Below are 15,648 nucleotides of genomic sequence, written 5' to 3'. Positions count from 1 at the left end.
CCTGCTCCCCACCTAAACATCAAAACAGACGCAGGGTGGAACTCAGCACCTCAACTCCGAGAATCCGCCGACTCCCCACTGGCATCCACACACCTGCTGATAAGACGCTGAATAAGGTGCACTACGCCCGTCATACAGAAGGCCCTAGTGTTCTGGGACACGGGCAAGTGGGGGACGGAGGCATCCATTCCTGGGGCCCATGCACGTAAGAAAGCGGACCACTTGGGGCGCTTGTTACCTCTTTATCAGCGGACCATTTGAGGCGCTCTGGGGGTCTGACGGGGGCGCGAGGACACGCAATGCTGTACAGTTGGTCTCCCCCGCCGCCGCTGCCTGATCTAATCTTGTGCGCGGCCGCTGAGCGGAGAGACTACATATCCCAGGGCCCCTTGCGGCTGGACACCGCCTCCAGGTGGCGCTCTAAAGGATGTTGGAATTGGAATTCCCGCGTCGTGGGACGCGCCCGGACACTTTCGTTTTCATCTAAGGACAGTAAGCGTTAAATAAATATCGGACTGCAGCGGGGGCTAATACATTAATTGTTTGCAATGAGTAAAAGGAATGTGGGTGACAGGGTGGCGGGGACCCTTGATGCTTTTTTAATAAGAGCTGAATCGGTTTTAATTCACGAAATTGAGGCAACCGAGCGTAGACCTTCACTTGAACCGTTTTTTCTAAGGTGGGTTGGGGGGGGGGTTTGGGGGGGGGGATTTGGGGCCTTACCTAATGTCCAGTTGCCAAATATTCAGTCCAACTCTGACACTGCTCCTACAAATAAGCGGTCCCCCTTGAGGCCACTAAGTTTGTCGCCCAATAGCCCTAACCTGGTCTCTCCACAGCCCCAGAGTAGTGTTGGGAGCCCAGCTATAGTAACTACTAGAGGGAAGAAGGCCCTTGCTCGCACTGGCATGGAACCTCCAAATAAAAAAGGAAGGGGCGTGGTTTAAACAAGCAAAAGGTATTGCCGGGTAATAGCAAATCAAGCGGGGGTTTTGTATCCGGTAATCCAAGTAGTAACATTGTGGGTACCACCACCTCTGCTAACACTACCCCGTTCTTGAACCAATCCGAATTTAGCTCCCTATTAAGGGAACAATTAGTAGCCTTCATCGACCCTTTAATGGAAAGACTAGACTCCATCAATATTAGGCTTAAAAAGATTGAAGAAGCTCTTTCACGTTCCCCCCAAGAGATTCATGTACAGCTAAACCCCCGGGTAACAGGAGGGGTCGTTCCAATCAGAGTGGGGGAAATTCATAAGGAACAAGAGGGTACAATGGTGAATGCACAGATAATAGTGGACAAGGTGCAACCAGTAGGGAGGGCTACAGGCACAAACCTCAATGATGTCAGTAACGCTAAGCCTATGCCCCAGCAGCAGTCTGCTGGGGCTGAGGGAAATTGGAGGCAGTTGGAACTTAGCATTGATGGCGGGTCAGACAAGATCAGCTTCCTCCACCTCCCACCAGAAGCAACCCCATATTCGGTCATTTTAGCGAACGTCCGCCCTCTCACCCCGGGGTCACGCGAGCATTGGTCCACCCTTAGAAATAAGGCACTACACTATTTGAGTAAGAAAACTGGTATTGCGGAAGACTTATTTTATGAGTTCAAAATGGCCAGATGCATAAAGTGGGTCGGACACTCAACTAAATTCATGCCCGGTGATTGTGTGGTTCTAAGCTTCAGGTCACCTGCTTTGGTTCGTCACATTTTTGAGTTAGCTGGGCACTCACCTTTTACTACAGATGCGATTAGACTGCTCCCCCTTGGCTTCTTCTATAAACAGCACACAAGACCTAGAAAAAGGGATTTTTGGGCACCACAGGATTCTGATATCCGGAATGACCATCTCATACAGATCAATAATCGTTATGAGGTTTTATCCTCACTCGAAGATATTGACTGACTGGGAATGGATGAACGGCCGGGATTAGCTAGAGGGGTTGAGACGAGAAGTGACATAGATCCTCCGACAGTAGGGTGTCCTATGGGAACTAAGATGGAGAAGTATTCACCTACTGGACCCGGTATGTCACCAGACCCCCCAGTCCTGAAACCCTGTATAAACGCTGTTGAGGCAACTTCTAGGTGTGGTGGCCCGGCAACGTTGAGAACTTCAATGACTATTTCCTCTTGGAATATAGCAGGGCTGGAATCAAAAGTCTTGTCTGCTGATTGGATAACTTATATAGAAGACTCAGATATTTGGGCATTCCAGAAAACATGGTCTATTGATGGGGTCTTTCACGTCGGCTATTTGAATTTCTTCAAACCAGCAATAAGGGGTCATAGGGGTAGAGCAGTTGGTGGACTGACCTGTTGGGTGAGACAATCTGAGGGGATAAGGGTGGAGGAGGTCAGCATTGATAGTCCAGATATTCTGGCCATAAGGGTCAGATCAGTTGGTGGCCTTGATTTAACTTTGTATAATGTTTACGCTAGGGGTCAACCTGGTGGGAGGTGCTCTCAGGTCATAATGGCTTTAGAGAATCATTTGTCCCAAGTGGCCCCTAATGAAGATTTAATTATTGCAGGGGATTTCAATACCTGCTTTGAACCACTAGACTCAGATGACGGCAGGCTTAGCGAAGAGATTGATGCACTCTGGGGGATCCTGCAACTGGACCTCGAGCCTATTAGAAAATGGACTGAGGCCGCACTTCAAATGAAAGGGTTATGCCTGGAACGAGGCCTAAGGGCGGTTAACGGTAGGACTAAGTCCGATGCCAAGGGTGCGGTGACATTTGACAATGGTAGATCCAAAAGTCGCATCGACTATATCCTTGTGAATGTGGAGAAATGGATACTAGTTCTAGACATGGAAGTGCAATGTCGCCCTGAAAGTGACCACAACCCCTTGGTTCTTAAATTTGATGATAGGAGCTTTTGTGGTCCAGTATTGATGGAAGGCGACACTTGCCCCAATATAGTAACTATTGCGAATGATCTAAGAAGGGTACGGTGGGCCAAGGTAGCAATGGATGGAAAGAACGTGGCAGAAATTAGGGCTCTAGTGTCAGGTTCTTTAAGGGAACTTTCCGATTGCGGCTCCCAGGAGGTCCTAAATGCCAAGTTGTGGGGAATCCATAGTGACCTCTTTAGCGGCCTAAAAAGGTTTTTCATAAAAGCTGGACCGGCTAAAAAGATTAGTATGAATAAACCTAGCTCGTGGTCTAACAAGACGTGTAGGCTAGCTCACAAAGCTCTAGTGGTAGCCATTAAATCTAGGATCCATGATACTATCAAGCAGTGTAGAGTAACTTATAAAACGGCTATCAGACACGCCAAGAAAGAATGGGATGAGGATCGCTGGCGGTGTCTGTTGTTAGCATGTAGAGGCAGGAATATGACCCAATTTTGGGATCCTATTAAATGGGGGAATGGAAATCGGTCAATAATCCCGATTAATAATGTCGAACCGCAGCAATGTGTTTTCTTCTTCGAAACACAATTCCAACTGGTTTCAGAGAGGTCAGGGTTGTCCCACAAATCCAAATTGACGTCCCCCTGCTGTTTAACATAAAAGAGGTAGAGACAGTTCTTAAGTCTATCCCAAGTGGTAAGGCACCGGGGCCTGACTGCATTCCAGCCGATTTATTTAAACAGGATCTTGATTTATGGATACCCTACATTACAAATTTGATTAATTCGATAGCTGGTGGAGCTCCAATTCCTGCCTCATGGTCTGGAGCAGAAATCATCCCCATCTATAAGAAGGGTGATCGTTCCGCTCCGGCCAATTATAGGCCCATCAGCTTAATTGACGCTATTCAAAAGATAACAGCACTTGTAATATTCGGTAGGATCCAGGGCTGGATGTCTGAAAGGAATATGCTACTTACCAGTATGCATCTGTTCTTGGCATGTAGAGCTGCAGAGTTGTACACTTAGCATAGGTCGCCATCTGGTGTTGGGCCCGGATGTTTGCAGTTTGTTTTTCTTCTTGGACCGTCTTTGGAAGTCACGAGTTTGGTGACTCCTCCTTCGGTCCGTACTGCGCATGGGCTTCGGCTCCATCCTCAGATTGTTTTTCGCCAACAGGGAAATGATGGAGCGTAGTAATAACAGTGAGAAACCCATGTGTGTTGTATCTAAATAAGATGGACTGGAACGGATACAGGTAGCCGGGGAGGCGGGTGGGCGTGTACAACTCTGCAGCTCTACATGCCAAGAACAGATGCATACTGGTAAGTAGCATATTCCGTTCGAGGCATATGAGCTGCAGATTGTACACTTAGCATAGATTATATAGCAGTACCCAACCTTAGCGGCGACCACCGGTATCCGTTGCAGCTGTTTGAAAGAGTGTTTTTAGTACAGCCTGGCCCACCCTAGCTTGCTGCTGGGAATGCACATCTACACAGTAGTGTTTTGTGAATGTGTGCGGTGTAGACCATGTGGCTGCCTTGCATATGTCATCTAAGGGTATATTCCCTAGAAAGGCCATAGAAGCCCCTAACTTTCTTGTAGAGTGGGCTTTAGGGGGAACAGATAATGTTCTCTTTGCCTTCTGATAGCAAATTTGTATGCATTTTACAATCCACCTAGCTATCCCTGATTTTGAGATGGGGTTGCCTTTATGTGGTGGAGAAAAGGAAACGAACAACTGTTTGGTCTTCCTGAAGGGTTGCGTTCTTTGTATGTAATATAGCAACGCTCTTTTCACATCTAGTGTGTGTAAGGCCCTTTCCGCAACAGATTGGGGTTGCGAAAAGAAGACAGGTAATTCCACTGATTGATTGAGGTGGAAGGGGGTAATGACTTTGGGCAGGAACTTCGGATTAGTTCGAAGTATGACCTTGCTGTGATGCATTTGTATGTAAGGTTCCTGTATGGTGAACGCTTGTATTTCACCAACCCTTCTAAGGGAAGTGATAGCTACAAGGAAAGCTGTTTTCCAGGTGAGAAATTGTAGCTCACATTTGTGCATTGGTTCGAAGGGCGGACCCATTAGTCGTGTAAGGACCAAATTTAGATTCCATACAGGGGAGGGTGGTGCCCTGGGAGGAATTACTCGTTTAAGGCCTTCCATGAAGGCTTTAATAGCGGGCACTCTGAAGAGTGACAAATGCTGTCTGTTTTGTAGATAGGCAGCGATCGCTGCTAGGTGTAGGCGTATGGATGAATACGCCAGGTTACACCTGTGAAGATGGAGCAGATAGCATATGATGTGTTGTATGGATGCATCTAGAGGGTTGATTGTATTGTTACGGCAGTACATTACAAATCTTTTCCACTTTGCGGCATAGCATGCTCTAGTGGTAGGACGTCTGGCTTCCATGATGATGTTCATGCAATCAGGGGGAAGGTTAAGGTACCCGAATTCTAAGATTTCAGGAGCCAGATCGCCAGGTTGAGCTGAGCTGGGTCCGGGTGCCTGATTTCTCCATGGTTCTGGGTTAGGAGGCATGGGGAAAGGTGCAGTTTTTGATGTGGTACCACTGATAGTTGTAGTAGCGTGGTGTACCACGGCTGTCTGGCCCACGTCGGAGCTACCAGAATGAGTGTGAGGGAGTGCTGTTGTAGTTTCCTGACCACTAATGGAATTAGTGGGAGAGGTGGAAAGGCGTATGCAAATCTGCCTGACCAGTTCATCCATATCGCATTGCCCTTGGACAATGGGTGTGGGTATCTGGCGGCGAAGCTTGGGCATTTTTTGTTTTCGTGGGTGGCGAAGAGGTCTATTTGAGGATGCCCCCACTGTCGGAAGAATGGGTGAAGAACTTGTGGATGCAGTTCCCATTCGTGTAGTTGTTGAGTCTGTCTGCTGAGCAGATCTGCTATGGTGTTTTGTACGCCTGGAACATGTTGTGCCAGGAGAAAAATGTTTTGGGGAATTGCCCATCTCCATATGCTCTGGGCTAAGCGGGAGAGCTGGGGAGAGTGTGTCCCCCCCTGTTTCTGTATATAATACATCGCAGTCATGTTGTCTGTGCGAATGAGGACTGCTTTGCCTGAAATCTGCTTTTGGAAAGATTTTAGGGCTAGAAAGATCGCCAAAAGCTCCAGATGGTTGATGTGGAGCGTTTTTTGCTGTGGCGTCCATAGACCTTGCATTGTGAGGTGTAAGAGGTGCGCTCCCCAGCCGGAGAGCGATGCGTCCGCTGTTAGAGTCACTTGGGGAACCGGGTCCAGGAACGGCCGTCCCTTGGAAAGGTTTGTGGTGTTCCACCACTGCAGAGAGTGATGTGTGCGGCCGTCCACCAACACCAGATCCGTCAGCTGACCCTGGGCCTGGTTCCACTGTTGTGCTAGGCACTCCTGAAGTGGACGCATGTGGAGTCTTGCATGGGGCACTATGAAGATGCAAGACGCCATCATCCCTATGAGCTTCATAAACACTCTTGCTGGTAGAGAGTGTTGAGGAAGGAATATTTTGCGTAAGGCTAGAATGCTTGTGATTCTGGCTGAGTTTGGATAGGCAATACCTTTTGAGGTGTCTATGGTGGCCCCGAGATATTGCTTTGTGTGAGATGGTATGAGGTGGGACTTTTGGTAGTTCACCGTGAAGCCTAGCTGATGAAGCAGTTGGATGGTGCTGTTTGTATGTTGCACGCATTGGTGGTAGGACGCGGCTTTTATGAGCCAGTCGTCTAAGTAAGGGAAGACGTGAACATGTTGACGTCTGAGGTGTGCTGCTACTACTGCTAGGCATTTGGTAAACACCCGTGGTGCAGTGGTGACCCCGAAGGGGAGAACCTTGAATTGGTAATGTTGCCCGTCCACCACGAACCTGAGGTATTTTCTGTGAGAGGGGTGTATTGGAATGTGAAAGTACGCGTCTTTCAGATCCAGTGTTGTGAGAAAGTCTCCCTGGCAGAGGAGTGGGAGGACTTGTTGTAAGGTGACCATGTGAAAGTGGTCTGAATGTATGTAGGCATTTAGAGGCCGGAGATCCAGAATGGGTCTGAGGGTCTCGTCTTTCTTTGGGATTAAGAAATATAGGGAGTAGACCCCTAGATTTCGTTGATTGCCGGGTACCTGCTCTATGGCGTGTTTCTGGAGGAGCGAGAGTACCTCTTGTTTGAGCAGTGTGGAATGCTCTTGGGACATTGGACGGTGCCTTGGTGGGATATTGGGTGGGGTAGATGTTAGCTCGAGGCAGTACCCTGACCGAATGATTTGGGTCACCCATTTGTCCGATGTTATGGACTCCCATACGTGGATAAAATCTTGTAGTCTGCCCCCGACCGGAGTGGAATGGTCTGGGGGGAGCGAAGGGGAGTCATTGTGCGGGTGGGGTGGCAGAACGGGTATTGTTGGTTTTGCCCCTGCCCTTATTGTTGTTGCCTCTGTAACCACCTCTTTGGTTGCCCTTTGAAAAGGTATTTTGAGGAGGGGATTTGTAGGAGGTAGAGGCATTATCGGTGGAGGAGCCTCTACCTGTGCCACGAAAGGACGAGCGTCGAAAGGAACGCTTAGAGGCTTGGGTCTGGAGTGCTCCCATAGACTTCGCTGTGTCTGTATCTTTCTTCATTTTTTCGAGCGCTTCGTCTACCTTTGGGCCAAAGAGTGTTTGCTGGTCAAAGGTGTGATTAAGTATGGATGTCTGGACCTCAGGCTTGAACCCTGATATCCTGAGCCAGGCATGGCGGCGAAGCAGGACACTGGTGTTTATGGCTCTAGAAGCAGTGTCTGCTGCATCGAGGGCACACTTAATGGAGGTGTTTGTGATTAGTTTGCCCTCCTGTATCAGGTCATGAGCTTGGCGTTTGTATTTCTCTGGAAGGTGCTGCATAAGAGCCTCTAATTCATCATAGTGTGCTCTATCATATCGCGCAAGCAGTGCTTGTGTATTTGCAATGCGCCACATGTTTGCAGCCTGGTAGGCGGTGCGTTTACCAGACGCGTCCAGAAGTTTAGATTCCTTGTCTGGTGGTGGGGCATCTCCTGAGGATTGGGAGTTAGCCCGCTTTCTAGCTGTGGAGACAACTAGGGAATCTAGAGGAGCAGGGCCCTTGATGTATGCAGGGTCTGTGGGTGCCGCCTTGTACTTCTTCTCTATTCTAGGGTTTAGTACTCTGGCTCTGACAGGGTCTTTGAATACCTCTGTAGCGTGCTTGGTGACACCCTTAAGCATGGGTAAAATAGCAGTGGAACGATCTTGTAAATCAAATGTATCCAGTAGGAAGTCTTCTTCCACTGGTTCCGTGTGCATGTCCACCCCATGGTAGTGTGCTGCTCTCTGCACTAAATGGTGAAACCCTAAAGAGTCCTCTGGAGGAGACGGCCTTGATGGGTATAGGTCGTCTTGAGGTACATTGGGTACATCAGGGTTATTATAATCCTCCCATGGATCTGGGGTCCCTGGTGGAGTGGGATCCATTGGGGCGTCCCCTGGGTCATTGTCCGGGTCCCCGTCATCCGGGTCTGGGGATGGGGCCGGATCGTAGTGAGGTAAAGGTGGAGGGGGTGGTGGTGGGAGGGGGGGTGGCAGTGGGGAGGGTACTCTAAGGGGAGAAGTAGCTGAGTCCCTCTTTTTGGGTGGAGGAGGAGGAGCCGGAGCCTCAAGGCGACGCTTCTTAGTAATCACAGTCAAAAGGCCAGTCTTTGGATCTCTGGACAAAGTCTTTTGTAAAGGGTCTGGTGTAAACAGAGCCAATGGCGCCGAGTCGTCTGTCGGCACCGGCGATTTCGGAACCGGAGGTTTCGATGTTCTGTGTACGCCCTGCTTTTTGGAGGTCTCCGTGTGTTTCGGCGTCGAATGCTGTTTCGGCGCCGGAGCGTCGGTGCCGACCGATTTCTGTTTGTGTTTGGTCGGCGCCGAGTGTCCAGGCTTCGGCACCGGTGGTTTCGGAGTCGAGCTGGATTTTGCAGGCTTCGGTGCCGAGTGGTGTTTATCGGCACCGGGCGTCGGCTGGCTCGATCCCGAGCTGCCGTGAGACTTTGAGTGCTTCGACACCGGGCCCGAAGGTGGGGTGATCGAGGCTTTGGTTTTGGTTTTGCCCAGGCCGGCAGGCGAGGGAGTAACCGGAGTCTCTTTGGTTTTCGGTGCGGGGCTGGGAGGGGGCATTGTACTCACGGCCCGCTGTCCTGGTGTTACGTCCTCCAGGTCGGAGTCGTCGGCCTCGGAAGCGCTGACGATGTCTTCTCCCAGTTCGGTGTGTGTCTGCCCCGAAGCTTCGGCGTCGTCTCCGAAGATGTCCGGTGGAGCTGTCGAGGATGAGTGCGCCATGGTGCGTCGAGCCCTTCGATCTCGGATCGTTTTCTTCGATCGAAAAGACTTGCAGGCGGGGCAGTCTCGAGCCTCGTGTTCCGGAGAGAGGCAAAGGTTACACACCTGATGGAGGTCGGTGTGGGGAAATTTAGACCCACATTTTGGGCACTTTTTAAACGGAGTCCTTTCCATCGGCCGGGACCGGAGTCGCGGAGGGCCCGAAGGCCGGTGTCGATGTACGGGATGGAAAAAGTGCCGCTTCGAGAGATGAAGATGATGAAGGAACTCGAAGAATCGAGGATTTTCCGTCGAGGCTGGAACCGTAGAAGTTCGAAGCCGGAGTACGAAGTATCACATCCGAGCCCGATGGCGGAAAAAAACAATCTGAGGATGGAGCCGAAGCCCATGCGCAGTACGGACCGAAGGAGGAGTCACCAAACTCGTGACTTCCAAAGACGGTCCAAGAAGAAAAACAAACTGCAAACATCCGGGCCCAACACCAGATGGCGACCTATGCTAAGTGTACAATCTGCAGCTCATATGCCTCGAACATGATATTTTATCTCCTTTACAGGCGGGGTTCCGGTGTCATATGGGGACTTTGGATCAGGCTTTTAGATTTGTCCTTATATATTGGAATGAGGTCTTTTTGGGTAGGGGAATGCTCTTTGCTGCCTTTGTGGATTTAAAATCCGCCTTCGACCTCGTGCCAAGAGCAAAATTATGGGAGGTCTTATTGAGACTGAGAATGCCTAAAGAGTTAGTCTCCCTCGTGGGTAGACTCCACGAATCAACGTACGCTCAGGTTCGTTGGGGGAAACCGGGTGAGCTTACAAAGAAATTTGAGGTAGGAAAGGGCGTCCGGCAAGGGTGTGTGCTGGCACCAACCCTGTTTTCCCTATTTATCAACGGGGTAGTGCAGTGTTTTGTTGACCAACCAACGGACACGCCGATGCTCGCCGGCCAAAAGGTGCCCCTGCTCATGTTCGCGGATGACACGCTGATATTATCCAAGACGAGACAGGGGTTGCAGTTAGCTCTGTCTCGTTTTGAGGAATTTTGCTGCGAACATGAGCTTGTGGTTAACGTAGGGAAGACTAAGTTTATGGTGCTCCATGGGTCCAAGCCGGTCAAAGCACGAGTCTTTATGGGTGGGAAATCTCTGGAGCAGACAAAAGTCTTCACCTATTTGGGTGTCACTTTTGGCGATAAGTTGAGCTGGGATCCCCAAGTTAAGATCCTCGCACTGAAACACACTCAATTAGTGGGAGCATTGACCAAGGAACACAGGCAATCATTAACTAAGCCAATAGCTCCAGTGGTCAAAATTTACACGACTAAAATCATTCTCGCTATTTTATATGGTGCTGAAATCTGGGGGTTTTGTAACCTGACCCAATTGTCCACAGCCCAGAATAAATTTATGAGATCGGTTGTGGGCTTGCCCCAATCGTCCCCCCGTACACCACTGATGTTTGACTTAGGCTGTCATAGTATTGCGGATACTGCCCGCTATAGGCCGTTGGCCTTCTGAAGGCGTCTCTAGATTACTCCAGAGCTCCATCTCTTTGCTAGGGCTTTGTCCGAAGTAAGGGGATTGGATCGCCTGCATAGGATCCCATGGCTGATTGGCATAAAATCTCTCCTTATTGACATGGGGATGAGGGAACTTTGGGAGAGCCCTGAATCGGTGGAATTTACTTCAAAAGAATCCTATCGAGCAGCATATTGGGAGCTAATTAAAATAAGGAAGTTCTCTGTCACTAGCCCTTCTCTGTCTAGAGATTTTTTAGATCTTAAAGATGAACCCTGCCTGGAAAGCTATTGGGACCTTATATCAAAGCCATCAGACCGCAAGCTTTATCACCAATTCATTGCCACTCCGGAAGTTTACATGTAAGTGGCAACCAGGAATTGGTGATAAGTGCCGATTTTTCCCGGATCATACTGAAGATATTGACCATCTCTTATTCGTATGTCCGGTCTATCACAAACCTCGTAGCTTGTGGCTAAAACCAGCATGTCGGTCCTTAGGAACTAGCTCTGCGTTGGCCGCTAAGAGGCTGCTGATATCTGGCCACAACGAGATCGCAGTAATAGGAGTAGCAAGGTTCCTGAGTTGGGCATGGGTGTTACGGATGGAAAATGGGGGGCCCTAATAGCGAAGATATTTTTCCTTGAGGTATCGAATGAACCACGTGGAATTATGTACTTTTATGTTTTTTTATGATGTGTTCAAAGTCTTGTGGGTGGGATATATTTAATCTTTTATTAGGAACTGTTTTAATATGTAAATATAGGTATTTATTTTTTTAAACCTTACTGAGAAACTTGTAAACCAGTTTTAGGTCTTGGTATGGTATATATGTGGTTGTATCTAATTTTAATATACTGACTGTTAGGAAGGTCAGATCTGTCTCCCCACCGAGTGTGAAGACACCAGGACCCACCTGAGCCATGCAGTACCCACCCCCGGGGTCCTAGGTGCCTTGCATTAAACACCAACAGCGAGAGTTCAGTCTGGATTCTCCCTGCACCAGAACCAGTAGCTGTCGAGGGAAATCAGCATAACTGAAACCCACTTCGAGAGTGGCCCAGCTGCTTTGATTTGGCCCCTGCCAGCCGTTTGTTTCTGACAGTGAGGTGCAACTTTGCACACCAGCCCAGCCGACCAAAAACACTCTGCTCCGGAGACACCCCGGCCCGGGTTCCAACTAACTGGTTGTGCACCCGTGCTCCAAGACCCCTTGTGACCTGAGCCCCCGTTTGAAAGCCTTCAGACTTGCCTGCAAGTCCCCCTGTGCAGCCTCTTTCCAGGTAGCTCCCTACTCCGTACCATCAGCTACCAGAGTCACCAAAACCCTGCTCCCAGTAGAACCCTGGTTGTTCCCGAAGAACTGCTGGTGGTACTTTGAACCTTGGCCTCCTACTATTTTGATCTCAGAAGGTGAACCCCTTTAAACAGAATGTATCTAATCTTTCTGCACCTTTGACGTTTCCTCCCATAGGATTGCATTGTGCGTAAAAGCGCACAAGTCTGAACACTTTACTTACGAGGGAATATTTTGATTGAAAACTGTACTTTCCTTGAAGAACAAGTTACTTACCTTCGGTAACTAGATATCTGTAAGAAACATAGGTTCGTCAGCGCGTGAGGGCGGCGTCTAATTAGCTACCGCAACGTCATCCCAGTGACCACGATGCCGAACGCAGAGTCGACCGACACCACCTTCCGACTCGCAGGGGTACTGCTGACGAAAAACTTTGTGGATCCAGTCTGATGCCTGGGGGTAATTCTAAGGTAAGGAATCTATAACTAACTGTTTCTTTCAGATAGAATGTACTTGATTTCAAAATATATATATATAAAAAGGAGTGTTATTTTTTTCTCAATTTAGTCTCAGATTTATTCTTTTGAGTGTGTGTCACATTTATTGCCTCTCTGAGTAACACAAATGCTTAGCACTACCCTCTTATAAGCCTAACTGCTCGCCCACACGACCACAAAAGAGTGTTCGTATTATCTAATTTTGCCTCTGTAAACCAATTGAGGACCCATTGGACTCTCTGCACAGTGTACTTCCTTTTAGCACACTATATAGAGAGCCAGCTTCCTACACCGGCCAACTTAAAGTCTTGCTTTACGCGAGTCAATGTGGTGAGAATGGCAGGACGAAGTGGAGCTGTATTTAGACTGGTTGTGTTCCTTTGGCTTTTTGGTCTTACCTGAACACTGCGACTTCGATGAAGAGTGATCGGGAGAGTGCACCTGCAATCTTGACTTCAACCACTACCATCCCGTCTTCAACTTCTTTCCATATTTTGCGACATATAGATTAGCTTTGTGGTCACGGATAGCCTTCGAGCTTAGCTTCGAAATTGCGGAAGGCCATAAGATTCATCCTCGCTCATCGGTCACAAGACACAGACTTTTGTTTGGAGCAGAGTCACCGGAGATAGACCTGATGAGGTCTGTCATTGAATCTGCTTATGGCAATCCTTGCACAGTTTGAACCCTGTTTTAGGTGGTGGACAAGTCAATTACACACAGGAAAAACTTGGAAAAAATCTGTCTGAAGTCTAACAGGAGCAAGGGAACAAGCTCTACATCCGTGTCAGAAGGTGCGAAAAGAAAGGAACTGATGTCGGCACGTAGAAGCGGCGCATTTATAGTGGCTCGATGACACACCTGGGGCAGGACCAATCGGATGTGGAGCCGCATAACACCGCCTATGGGCATGTGACGGAATTGCTCTTGAAAATGATCCGGGTCCAGTCTGGCACTTAGGGATATTCTTATAGTGAGGGATCTGCAGTTAGAAGTATCTATCAGTAATCATTATCAATCACATCAGCAGTAATCAAGAAGTCAAGGTACAATGAACTTATCTGGCCATAAAATGACACAGATGCAGACTTTAAGATATTCAACAGCACAAAATCTTGCTCACCTTTGTAAGCACATGGTAGATGTATGGATACATAAGTGCTCTCCGATGGCGATGTTCAGCTACCCGAAGGACTTCGGGTGCTACTGGTGGAAGAGGAGGGGTAGTGATGTCCATATGGTTTCTTGTTGACATGGAGAGTAATGATGGTATCTGAGTGCCCGCAGAGCTACTGAGGTTCGCAGTAGAATCGCCTGCACCAGACTGAGGTCCCCATCCAGGGGGCATTTTCTCACTAGATGGATCTTCCCAGCCAGACTTGTGTAAGTCCGCCACATGACTGACAAAAGACAAAAACAAATTATTGACTTTTAAACCTTTAACTTTAAGCCATCGTGTAACAAATTTCATTTATACCTTCAATGATAATGTTCTTATAAATTATGCTGAAGGATTCAAGAACAGAAAGAAGGAAAAGTTAGCCAATTGCTCTTAGGGTAAAATGTGTTCAGGTTAAGAAATATGCTGTAATTTAACCAACACTTCAATTTTCAGATCCATTTGGCCATGAAAAACGAAGATATCATGGCATAGGAAGCCATCTCCTCCATAAAAAGAACAAACCACAATAAGTTTGTGACTGGTAAAGGGAAGACATCCCTCCATAATGAGCACTCCCAACAACACAAAAAAGATCTTCTGAAGAAGTTCAAGCTACTATTAAGAAAAACACCTTGCCTTGATCCCTTCTCCACTTTATCAATTCCATGGATACAGATAACCTTCATATGAACTGCTCAAACAGCATAAAATGACAGCACTTTTAATTCTCTGATTCTGAATTTTTAACAGTAATAGACTGCAGTGAAAGAGTACATAGCTATAAAACAGAGCTAATCACCACTCTGGCAGGCTGTTTCCAGTCTTTCAAGTCTTAGAGGTATTTTTTTTAATAAAACATAGATTAGCAGCTGACAGCATACAAGGAAAGTGATGGTAGAAGATAAAAAGATGATGCTATGAAATGTTCATTATCCCACAAGCGCCTCTTCCTGATCCATTAGTTGGATCCATGATATTTTTGACAGGCGCCCACTCATTTTATTTACAACTGTCTGACAGGAAAAGGATGCATAGGTTATGAAGATTGTTTTGTTTTACTTGCCACAGGGGGCACGTCACAAACTGTGAAGTCATTAAGACTAAATGAATAAATGCAGGAAACCACACATTTCAAGTCTTTAAGGTTCAAAACAACATTCAAAGAAATTCTGAGGTAAAAATGTAGCATCCAACATTACATTTTAGCGTGGAAATAAGAGGGGGGGAATAAGGGGAAAAAGGAAGAGAGAAGGAAATGAGTCAGGGATTTCTTCTCTTCCATTTTCTCCTTCCCCCACCCCCTCTTATTTACACGCTAAAATGTAATGTATAAATAGAGGCATAAATGTTTCTCAGGCACTTCAATCAATAGTCCTGATGATCCAATATCTCTTAGAAAAGGATCGAAACGCCGTCGACACAATAGTCAACCTTATACGTATTGATTCCTTCATTTGAATGTTTTGTAAAGGTTGCTCTCTCATATCTGTGTCACAAATTTTGTATGAATCTACAGAAACCACGACAAATTGCCTGAGCTCTTTTTACTTTGTCTGTTCGTTCTACGTGGGTCTATGGATACAGGCTTGTATCCCACTGTTATTTGGCTCGTATTTTTGTGTTCTAAATTTGATTTACTTTGCTTATTAAAGATTGCCTCTATCCGGCTGGATACTGGCACAAGTATAGCACTGATTGGGGCTATATTCATTGAATTCATACTTTCTGTTCTCTCAGGGACCACTGTCTCTTACAAAAAGTTAATTCCCAAGGTCCCTGACCGATTGTATTCGGGTCCCCTTGTTTTGTACACATGCATAGACTATATAGCAGTTATCTCCCAAAGCGGTGGCTAACCTGTATACATTGCAGTGGTTTGAAATAGTGTACGTAAAAGTGCCTGGCCCACTATAGCTTGTTGTCTTGCTAACACATCTACACAATAGTGGTTTGTGAATATGTGAGGTGTAGACCATGTTGCTGCTTTGCATATGTCAT

At 47.6% G+C, this 15,648-nt stretch overlaps 1 protein-coding gene across 2 annotated transcripts in view; it reads right to left on the bottom strand.

The window, feature by feature from the left end:
* The window catches only part of FAM120C (family with sequence similarity 120 member C), a 901,961-nt gene that overhangs the window by 576,864 nt on the left and 309,449 nt on the right, over nucleotides 1–15,648 (bottom strand). For both annotated transcript variants that reach the window (XM_085629861.1, XM_085629860.1), the window contains exon 8: nucleotides 13,612–13,888. In XM_085629861.1, the coding sequence (XP_085485987.1) occupies nucleotides 13,612–13,888 (277 nt within the window). The remainder of the gene's footprint in view (nucleotides 1–13,611; nucleotides 13,889–15,648) is intronic.

This window comes from Triturus cristatus, chromosome 10, assembly GCF_964204655.1.
Source record: "Triturus cristatus chromosome 10, aTriCri1.1, whole genome shotgun sequence".
Lineage (NCBI taxonomy): Eukaryota > Metazoa > Chordata > Amphibia > Caudata > Salamandridae > Triturus > Triturus cristatus.
The sequence above is the reverse complement of the archived record's forward strand: the minus strand, read 5'-3'. Positions and strand labels throughout refer to the sequence as shown.